Source organism: Lotus japonicus, chromosome 3, assembly GCF_012489685.1.
Source record: "Lotus japonicus ecotype B-129 chromosome 3, LjGifu_v1.2".
NCBI lineage: Eukaryota > Viridiplantae > Streptophyta > Magnoliopsida > Fabales > Fabaceae > Lotus > Lotus japonicus.
This window is the reverse complement of record NC_080043.1, coordinates 56,289,189-56,300,290: the sequence shown is the minus strand read 5'-3', so window position 1 is coordinate 56,300,290 and position 11,102 is coordinate 56,289,189. Positions and strand designations below refer to the sequence as shown.

At 38.2% G+C, this 11,102-nt stretch overlaps 2 protein-coding genes across 4 annotated transcripts; one reads left to right on the top strand and one right to left on the bottom strand.

The window, feature by feature from the left end:
* The first annotated feature begins 312 nt into the window (after window positions 1-312).
* Window positions 313-3,476, top strand: LOC130743368 (uncharacterized). 3 transcript variants are annotated; one of them, XR_009021449.1, is made up of 7 exons: window positions 313-546; window positions 832-1,099; window positions 1,190-1,286; window positions 1,376-1,582; window positions 1,659-1,791; window positions 1,864-2,927; window positions 3,010-3,476. XR_009021449.1 is itself a non-coding variant. In XM_057595592.1 (7 exons), the coding sequence occupies exons 1-6, from the start codon at window positions 397-399 to the stop codon at window positions 2,020-2,022; spliced, it is 1,014 nt and encodes a 337-aa protein (XP_057451575.1). In that variant the 5' UTR covers window positions 313-396; the 3' UTR covers window positions 2,023-2,070; window positions 2,758-3,476. The 3 variants fall into 3 exon arrangements, 2 of the variants coding, with proteins under 2 accessions (XP_057451575.1, XP_057451574.1); XM_057595592.1 differs by having other exon boundaries at window positions 1,864-2,070; window positions 2,758-3,476; XM_057595591.1 differs by having other exon boundaries at window positions 1,864-3,476.
* A 3,860-nt stretch (window positions 3,477-7,336) lies between these two features.
* Window positions 7,337-10,212, bottom strand: LOC130743369 (THO complex subunit 4A-like). Its single transcript, XM_057595593.1, has 5 exons — window positions 9,889-10,212; window positions 9,648-9,806; window positions 8,834-8,902; window positions 8,567-8,748; window positions 7,337-7,744 (listed from the first exon to the last, which is right to left on the bottom strand). Exons 1-5 carry the CDS (start codon window positions 10,054-10,056, stop codon window positions 7,558-7,560), a joined length of 765 nt encoding a protein of 254 aa, XP_057451576.1. The 5' UTR covers window positions 10,057-10,212; the 3' UTR covers window positions 7,337-7,557.
* Window positions 10,213-11,102: the final 890 nt, after the last annotated feature.

Sequence of the window (11,102 nt, the reverse complement as noted above, 5' to 3'; positions counted from 1 at the left end):
GAGCCCTTCAAAAGAACCCATTGCATACGTGTCTGCACCGCGCCCCTTCTCAAGTCCCTTTGTCCACGTGTCAGTGCTACGGAGATTCACTATTTTTGGTCCTTTATATTGGTCCTTTATATACCATTCCCACTTGCTTTGATTTACAAGTATCCCGCTCAAATTGAAATTGGAATTTCAACTCAATCATCAATATTATGTCTGACTCACTGAGATACATGAGGCATGGTACAGGTGCTAAGTTTGTCCCCTAATAACTCACCTTTAATTATTCTGCTTAAAAATTTCCTTATTCCCATCATCCATGTTCCACATACCTCTCTATAAATACACTTGCTTCCACATATCAGTTCTCCACCAACCATCTGTTTTCCAATTAACAACTTAGTTGCTATCATGGCTTCTCAATTCGATGATGTGATTAATCTTCGACCTGGGAAGGAGACATGGAGGATGCTGGTCAAGATCATACGCATCTGGTATAGCCAGGGCTATACTAATTCCAAATTACCATTATCTCTGGAAATGGTTGTAATGGATGCCAAGGTAATTTAGCTTTGACATATTTTTTTTGGCTTTGACATTTTTTTTTGAAAGAAAAGTAATTCGTTTCATTTCTATGTAAAGAAGATACCCTCCACACATGTGTCCAAGTCCATCTGTAATGTTTGGCAGTACAGAGATTATTGCACCTTTACTTGACACAAGGCAAAAAAGAATTTGCAACTATATATTGGTTGCCCATATACAAAATTGAAAAAAGCAACATGAACTGAAGCACCATAATAATATCTTTTGTGTTTAACCATAATTACTGAATCTATTTGGCAGGGGGATAAAATACATGTCATCATTAGGAAGACAATCATGTATAAATTTGAGACGACTCTTATTGACGGAAACGTCTATAGCATGTCCTATTTTGAGGTTGCTGACAATACTGGGTTGTTCAAACCAACTAAACACCCCTACAAAGTTAATTTCCAGTTTAACACTGAAGTCCGCCCAATGAACCAAAATCCCATTTCTGTTGATCCTTATTCGTTCGTCCCTCTTGCTGACGTGATGTCTACCGCTTATGATACAAATTTTTTAATTGGTAAGAGTAATACAATTAATTTCCCAAAAATTTTAGGACATATCGGGTTAAATAATTTATATTAATAAGTGCTTTGTTTCATTATCTTAGACGTCATTGGAATCCTCACTGTTGTTGGAACTGAGAGGGTGATTGAAAGTCATGGAAAGAAAACAAAGATGAATGTCATTGAAATTGACTCTTATGGGTATTTTTGGCTTAATCACACATACTTTAAATATCTATTTAACACACTAATTATAATTTAAAAAGTAAAACCACTTACCATATATGTAGGGTCAAGATGGAGTGTGCCTTATTTGGACCCTATGTCGAAGATCTCAATCTGTTCCTTAATGGTGGTGAAATGGTGAACGTAGTTATTCTTCTCCAATTTGTCAAAGTCAAGACATGGCAAGGGAATTTGTCTTTGCAAAATGTGCATGGGGCTACAAAAATGTTGTTTAACCCCGCAGTCGACATAGCTGTGGCTGTCATGGAAAGGTATACTCATTAAATCCGGATTTTTTTACTATGGGTAACAATATTGTGACATAATTTTTTTTCATTGTGTTATTAGGTTTTCAGCAAGTAATGATACAGGATCGCAATCTCTAAGTCAGCTTCAAGATTCAAGCAAGGTTGTAGATGAAGAGGACTTCTTAATCTTAACCCCTCGAAAGACCATTGCGCAAGTCCATGACATGAAGGAGGTATCATTCTTTAATTTGTGAGGGATTATTGTTCGAAAATCATATCGTTGAATCTTTACATTTACCCTGCAGAATTCGGTGTGCATTGTATATGCCACTATCAGCTATGTAGAAGAGGGTATGGACTGGTGGTACACTGCATGTAAATGCAATAAAAAAGTTTATCCAGATGAAAAGATGTATTTCTGTGAGGTCTGCAACCGCCACGTTGTCCACGTTATCCCAATGTGATAGATTGTAATATCGTCCATTCCTTTGATATGGATTATTTCCATTAAGGTTAGACCAAACGACTTCCAACTTCACTAAGAATGTTGTGTACACTGAGGTTTTTGATAATATATGAGCAGGATAGTATTGTAGTCCATTGGACGTATCTTTCAATTATTTAATTTGAAATCTCCCACATGGTTGACTTTGTTTTGAACTAATATCCTACAAAAGTAGTTATGATTTTATTCATACCATTAATTCTTCACTGCATGCATGAATCACGCATGCTGCATCTGACACTCTTGCTCCCTTTTTTCTTTTTCTAGCAAAATAATTGTACATGTCTTTTGAGCAAAAGTTCTCCTTTTTGTCTATATGGTGTTGTTTAAGTTTTAAGTCAATATAAACACTAATTTTATTTTCGTATCCCATTAGTCTAATTTTTTTTTTGGACGGATCTAATGTAACACGTAAATCCAAGTAGCTATTTTTTTTTTAATTTAATTGTGGTTTGAACGGCTAAATAGGGAAATAGTGGAATTTGGTTAATTGATATATTTTTATGCCCATCTAATGGATACAGTATTGTGTAATGGGAATCATAAGAATGATAGAATGGAGAATGAGAAAATAAAGCTAAAAGAGGACAGTTTAGACATGTAATATGAATTAGTTTAGAAAAGGTCTTTAAATGCAACCTACTGGTTAGACATTCATTACTTACATTCTTACTAAATATCAACTCAATAATAGGACTATGCTGTAAAAGTCCACAGTTGTGAGTCTATATATACCCTCCATACCCCCTACATCCCACACTTTGGCTGGATTGCCCTCCCATTTCCTAAACAATGGACCACATTCTGTCGGCGAATTTTGAAGCGTATGAGTCTGCATTTGCTGTTGTCAGTCGTCCTTACGAGGTTTGTTTGATCATCTAATGTTCATATCCATATCATATATATCACCAACTTATTAAATATTCAAAAATATTTTAAGTTGCAGATGACTGCTTCTGTGGCAGAATTTTTCGCAACAAGGTTTGATGTTGAACTTAGTAACAGGTGGTTGTTATTTGACCCTGTTGGTAATAGGCATTCTGTCCAATTTATTAAGTGTCCTGTTAAGCCACAAATTTCAACTGGGTGGTTTGAAATCCGTCATTTTTATGGATTGGAGGGGGTGAGATGGTGTATTTTGAGATATAAAGGAGGGTCTATGTTCGATCTATTTGTTTACGGTAGAAATTCACAAGAGATAGACTACCACAGAGGGCCTCGATCCAAACACTTAGAGTATCCCCCTATGTTAGAGCCCATTGTAACAAATGTGCCAGAATGGAGATTTTATCCATGTTATTTCACAGTGCAACTTACGGAAAGCCAGTCAAAAGGAAGCCAGTTGGTAATGTTTTAAATTGTAGGTTCCATTCTTAAAGTCATATAATTATTTTGAATATCTAATATCTATCCTTGGTTTCATATGCAGAATATTCCTAAGCACATTGCTTACTACCTTCGTAACTCTGATGTTTTCCACTGGATTCTAAGAGGGCCATCTGGCATTCAAGTGTTATGTAGCATACTTGCACCAGAACGATTCAACTACGCTAAGATCGGTAGAGGTTGGAAACTCTTCTGTGAACTGCATTCTATACATACTGGACAAGTGGTATCTCTTCTTTTTTCAACCGAAGATATCAAACTGGTGGATGTTATTATCCACCCATATCAAGTGTAACAGCATTTGCCTTTATTTCGTTGCCACTTATGTATGATGTATCCATATATATGTATGGTAACAAGCTTCCATCTGATGTATAATCCATTAGGATTATTTTTTTTTATTGCAAACTTCCTGGTAACCAACGTATGCCTGCATATAATTGACTTATGCCTACATATAATTGACTTAGGCATGTGCATTTGTTAACATGATGTTATCAAAGATTTAATTCAGGAGACAAAAAACAAAATAAAAATTACCAGATATGAAACACCGTGCATAGCACGGGCCTATATACTAGTTTTTGTACAAGCATGTTGGGTTTTTTGGCTACACTAAAATGGGGCTCATAAAGGGTTGAGAATTTGATATATTTATTCATGTATAATAAATTATATTGTTCTTTAAATTTAAGTGACTTATTTTACCTTCTAAATCCTAGTCTATAGGGTAGCCTACATGTCTTATTACAAAATATGACTTTAAAGAGATTATCAATAAAGTCAGGCTTTCGAATAGATCAAGCTTAAAATGTCAAACTTAAACCTTAAACTTTATTAGTATATCGGGCCCATTTGTGCGAATCTTATGTGATTTGGCTTGTTTGCGCCCATGCTAATTGCCCATTTTCAAAACAGCAGCCAAATTCGCATGAAAAAAAAATTATATTAAATTGTATTGTCGTATAACCAACAACAATATTTTCCAAGGTTAACATAAGAAACTATGTTTAGTCCAGAATGAATTTAAAGCAGGCTCAATCTAACATAGGTCATTAAAAAATGGCCTTAATGTGAGAAGTACATTTTATCTATTATATCAAATAAATATGTTTCTAATTCACTTTAATTGCCAACCATTCGAGCAATGTAGTGACAACATTGAACAATGACAAATTCTCTCCTAGTATGTTGACTATCACCTACACATTCGTCGTCAGCAAAAGGATTAACTAGAGATGTCATTGGGCTCCGACCCCCAAAGCCTGAAGGAGATGACTTCAAAGGAGTGAGCAAGGGTGCAACTGCAAATCTAAAACTTGTTGAGGAGAAGCTCGCCATCATCTGACTTGAAGGAGCCACCACTGATGCTAGGTTGTTATGAGATTTGGATCCTCTCATGTTACATGACAATGTCAAGTGGAACATTGTGTCTTTTCTCTCTCTTCATATATATTTAAATGATAATGTGAGAAGTCAATTTTATCAACTATTTAAGTAAATATGTTTCTCACCCAGTTCAATAGCCAACCATTCAGCAAAAGGACTAGCTAGAGATTTCATCAGACTCGACCCCTAAGGAGATGACTACAAAGGAGTAAGCAAGGGTGTAGGATAAGAGATCCTAGCATAGTTCTATTATTGTCATTAGATCACAAATCATATCTTCCAACATTGACAAAACAGCCCCTATCATCTTCGTTTGTGTCGAACACACCACTCATTTCTATCTAATTGTATCTTAAATAGTCATTGATTGCAATCCAAAACAATGTTGCCAGTTTGTGACCAAAACTCTGCTTGATAAAACCCATTGAGTTCCGCATCAAAACCCAATGAGTTCCGCTCATTCGAAACCCAGCCAACACTCAACCATCATCTCAAGTGGTCATCAATCCCGCCCACAAACACTTAAACTCTACCCATTGAGCTCCACCCATCTAACCCACCCAACGCTCAACCGTCATTTCAGGTGGTCATCAAGCCAGCCACAAACACTTAACATCCGCCATTAAGTGATCCCTTACACCAAGCTTGACATGAAGCTCAACTGCCCCTAGCTAGCTTGGATACATTATAGCCAACCAACTCAATAAGTTGCCTATGCAAGATCTTCACAGTTGATCAAACTTTTAATGCGTTGTTTTTAAGTGTCTCTATCAAATCCCTTTTATTTCTTACCGAGGGAATTGCAAATGCTGAAGGAACCATCGGAACTTTGAGACTATTGAAGATGGTTAGGCCAATCATTTAATAAACTTGTTTTACTGAGGATATAATAAAATTGAATCACATTGATTACTTAGATATAACTACTTCGTTAAATAAATCAAGTCATACATAATACACCTACCATTAATAAAATTATATCTTGCTAAACAATATCTTTTAGGAACTAATAAAAGAATAAACTGCACCATGGACGAGGAAAATGTTCCCATCTTCGCACCTTTACCCTCAAAGCTAATTTGACATCAAGGATAATGTCTCTTCGTAAGGAAATAATATGGCTTGGCTTTACATACCCCAATTCATGAGGGGATCCAAATCCCACCCCGAAGAAAGATATGGTAGTAGAGAAAGTGATAAATACAGATGATGATACGGTATAAAAATGAGTAAAAGAGAAAGTAGATGTGAATATATCAAATGATCACTTGACTTTTAGACACCAAGGAATAGCTAATAATTCCATTTTACAAAACGGACAACTAAAACTAGACCAGAATTTCAAAATCTTATGTACATTTTTCTGGTAAAATAAATACTTCTGAAGCAACCAAACCCGGAATATTACAACAAATTATAATAGAAAGCTTCACATCCAAATAACACATAAAAGCCACAAGAACATCCACCGACATGAAGCTTAGTAAAAAAAAAACAATCTACAGGCTGATAGCAGCAATTATCACCAGAGTAGGAGCTTCATAATGCAAAGGAAATCCATCACTTCCCGATTTGAAAAATCAAATTAGCAATCCAATCAGCTCAAAAAGCAGACAGTTATATTATGTAGTCAATTATTAGCTTTTGGCTTGTCCAGAGAACTCTCTTCCAGAGGAGAAATATTCCCCAGAGGTAAAGTGGCTGGCAAGCCAACAAGAAAATATCCCGAAAGTAACTTTACCACTCCCATGAGTTCATGTTTGACTGTAGCATTAAAAACTACTCGAACTTGCAAATAATAAAGAACTTCCACTCGGCTTCCCATCATATGCACATCTCAGTTCCTATCAGTGAAATGTAGGTCTATAAGAAAGACCAGCACTTCAAACCGATGACAATTGTGAGAATTTCAGATCAAAGGTCGGGTAAAAAATGGACAGTACTCGGGACACGACAAATTAGCCAGAATGCAACAGAGCGAACATAACAGAAATACCCTGCAGCATCCCTATCCCAGAAGGTTCATCACCTCTTGACATGTTCTTAGCTTGACCAGTGCCCAACAGCAGAACAGATGACAGAATCCATCTCACTATAACTAATATGCAAAAATTACCAAAACAGACGAGAAAAATCACTTCCCCTAGAGCATAAGAAAACCTCACTAATATATTAGATTATACCAACCAAGACAATATTTATAGCACAGGACAAATGATACTACCAAAGAAAATCACATAATTACTTTTCTTCTGGGGAAGGGGGAAGAGGTAACAAGGGCAGGGAATCTACCTTGTCTGAAGACTCCACTGTCACAATCTACCCAAAGCACAAAGCAACTGTGGGTGAATTCTGCAGCCTCCCACATTTTGCAGCAATAGCTTTCTTTGTGCATGGATAGACAATATCATGATTCCCACTTCCATGCCCATTTGTTGAATAAAGTAACGATTAAAGAGAATGAAAGGAAGCACGAGCGCATAATACATGCTGACCTCTGTCTCTTCACCCATGTTTCATAGTCATATCATACCCAATGAAAATAAATATTTGCTAACAATCCCAAACTACATGTATCATTGGTAAAAGTTTTCACTCCAAGAGCTTTCCCCTTTCTGTAAAAGTGTCTGTGATAAAAATACATAACTAGGCAGTGTCCATCACCATGCCCTTAAAGACCGGAAAGGTAATAGCAAGAAAACAGAACATGGGTGATTCTTCAGTTTAATTGCATTGACTCAGCATGATACTTCTCCAAATCAGCATCAAGATCTTCTGCAGATACCTTTTCACCACGACCCCTTCCATGCCCTCGTCCTCGTCCTCTTCCTCTGCGATTGCCACGCCCTCGTCCTCCATCACCACCACCACGCAGCCTTCCAAATGCCCCACCTCTACCTTGTCCACTGTTCAAAAGCCAAATCAGTAAAACAGGTGCAGCGTTAATACTAGAAGGAATTACTTTCTGATTTGTACTAAAACACATGGCATGATGCATCTCAAAAGAATTCAAGTTATAAGGCCAAGTCCAGGACATGGAAATTTAAATAAGAAAGGACTAAAACAGATTCTGAGGGAAATTAAACACCACATAAATTATCAACCTAAGATCTCCTTGCACCCAATCATCTTCTATGGTACAACACAAATTCCAATTGACTAATCCTCTGTCCAATCAAAACTCAAACATACACAGAGACAACAGAATGACGCTCTAAGGTATCTGTTGATTTCCAAATTTTAGATATCAATATTCGAAGTCAAATTAGTAAACTTCACATAATTCTTTAAAGGCTAAAAAGCATTTTTGGCCCCTGATGTTTTAAGTTTGTGCAAATTCTGCCCCTATCTATTTTTGTCGATGTTTCTACCCCTCATGTTTTCAAACAGTGCACCGTCTACCCCTCCGTCATGGGTAGACAATGCACTGTTTGAAAACATGAGGGGTAGACGATGCACTGTTTGAAAACATGAGGGGTAGAAACATCGACAAAAATAGAGTAGGGGCAGAATTTGCACAAACTTGAAACATCAGGGGCCAAAAGTGCTTTTTAGCCTTCTTTAAAACAACCCTAAATATGGAGATTGAGAATTTTTTGCAATAAGGAAATAATATAATCATCATAAAACAGGATTCAAGGAAGGAAAAACTACAGGAAAGCTTCACACTTCAAATAAGATCAAGGACGAACATGTTAACTGACGAGCACAAACCAATTAATGCATACCTTCTAGGAACACCATTTGAATTTCCAAAAGCTCCATTTGCAGCAGGTGCAACAGCAGGTGTAGTAATGTTTGTGCCCACAATCTCTATCTTCATCGGCTTCCCATCTAGTTGAACATTGTTGTATCTCTTCACAGCAGCTTCAGCATCACCTCGTCGTGAGAAGACTACTTCTGCAGTACCCTATGAAAAAGAGTTTTTCTAAACTACAGCAGGACACACAAAGAATTGATCAGAGGGACCATATTATGCCAACTGGACAAGATACCTTCGATCTCCCGCTCCTGTCGTAATGAACAGTATGCCGTTTCAGGTCACCAACTTCAGAAAACAATTCCTGCAAGTGAAAAAGACAGTCTTAACGATCCCGCACACCAAACTGCTACAAAACAACTCATTTTATAAGAAACAAACCAATTATTATAATACAGCAATAACTAACTTGTGCACACACGAAGGCACAAATGCAGATAAACACTTCATAATTTCGCAGTTAGCGAAATGATTCAAACAGGATGGGAATGAAGTCACTAACTAGAGCATACGCACTATAGAAGCACGAGCACGCATCTAGCAGATAGCATCATTCAATTCAAAACAAAAAGCAAATGAAGTTACTAACAGCTATTAATTGATTTGAATTTATTTCATACTCATACGGACCCTAAACCTATATAGATGCGTTCATTGTTGACAAATACGCATACATGTTCCAGATCTTTTATACTTGTAAACAAAAAGGAAAATTACAGAAGGAAATAAACTAATAAAGACAAATTGAAATCAAAGTTTCACAAATACAAACTAAGATATAGCTAGATACCTACTTAAGAATACATACATCATGATTAATAGGTGAATCTACGCGAACATACATCACAATTAATTTGGCCAATCTCTGCGAGTAAACCGTGATTAAATATTCTAGATGTAACAAAACAGGAGCAAATCAAGGGAATTTCGAGATTCAATTATTCACGTATCTAGCTAGAAAACCTAAAATTCGAATCTAAAAGCCCTAGGTTATGCGAAATAACAAATAGACAGACACAGGTTCCACCAAAACAACCGAGATCTGGTACCTTGATATCATCACTGGAAACACCGTAATCCAAGTTGGAAATGTAGAGCTTGGTCCCCGTTTCGATGGAAGAGGCTCGACCACCACCATGCCCTGGAAACGCTGCCACCTGCACGGGTTCATCTGCGTACATGTCGTGCCCCCACGCCGTCTCCGGTGCCTAAACAAAAAAAAAACGATGAGATTTAAATTGCTGTGACGGCGGCACCGTCTGAAACGGAAAAAATCGAACCGGGGGATACCTTAGGGGCGGCGTACGGCGCGGCGCGATTGGAGGCGCGGTTGGGAATGCGGCGAGCGGGGCCGGGTCCGGATCCGGGAGCTCGGTTGCGGCCTCTAGGGTTGGAGGGTGCGGACTTCTTGTTCTTCTTGATGATGTCGTCGAGGGTCATGTCGAGAGCTGCAGACATGGTTGATTGGGATTTGGAAGGTGATGGAAAATTGGGGGAGATTAGGGTTTTCTGCGAGAAGGGGATTTGCGAGGGGAAGAGAGAGAGAGGGGTGATCAACGAAACAGGTGGGACTACGCGAAAAGAGGAAGCAGTTTGGGAAGGAACAAAATATCTAAGATGACCTTGCTTAAGTACTTATAATAATGTTTTTTTGAGCCGCCTAGTCAAATTTTGTCCCCGTTCGAACCCGTACGGTTTTTTCTTAAGCCAAGGATGCTCACCCTTTTTTTTTCAAAGGAAAGGATGATTGAATTAAGGGTCCCTTTAATTAACACTTAAATGGTCGTCTAATGGTACTTACACGTGAGAGTATGATCCCAAAGAGTAATATCTCGCAATGCAACAAGGTAAGTCAATTAAGTAAAAAGCGTGCACACTCTAACTGATACATCAAGCTAAAAACATGAGGTAAAAAACCACACAAAGCCATTAAAATCTTCAAACTCCTAGTTCAAAAAGCAGCCCAACCAGCTTCTGAGCAAAAGGCAAATTTTTGCAGTATTAATCAGTGCTCCAAACTTATGCAACCCATCCGGCTCTACCAAGGATACATGTTGTGCATCTTCTAGGGAGGTCGTCGTGGCTCTAGCGGCAACAATGAAGTCTTGGTCGGCGTCACATTGAACAAGGATATGAGGAGAGGTTCTTCTACATGCTATACAAAACTAACAGAGAAAAAAACAAATAAACAAGGGGATAGATGGTGCTTGCGGCGGCGGCTGATACAGCGAGGTGCAAGCAACTGGTGTTGGCGGAGAAACAGCGGACCTGATGGCAGAAACGATGACAATGGACGGTGATAAAGGAGGTGAGGCAGAGAACTTCAGATCTGAGGTAGGAAGCGGTGGTACCAACAACAAATGTGGTGAAAACGGTTGAAGCCAAGGCTGGTGTGACAGAGGTTGTTGAAGGAGCGTGGTCGCGAACGAAGGGGATGCAAGGGTCGTCACAGTTAGTGGTCGAAGGTGGTGGTAGAAGGGAAATGGACATGGGAGGGGAAGCAA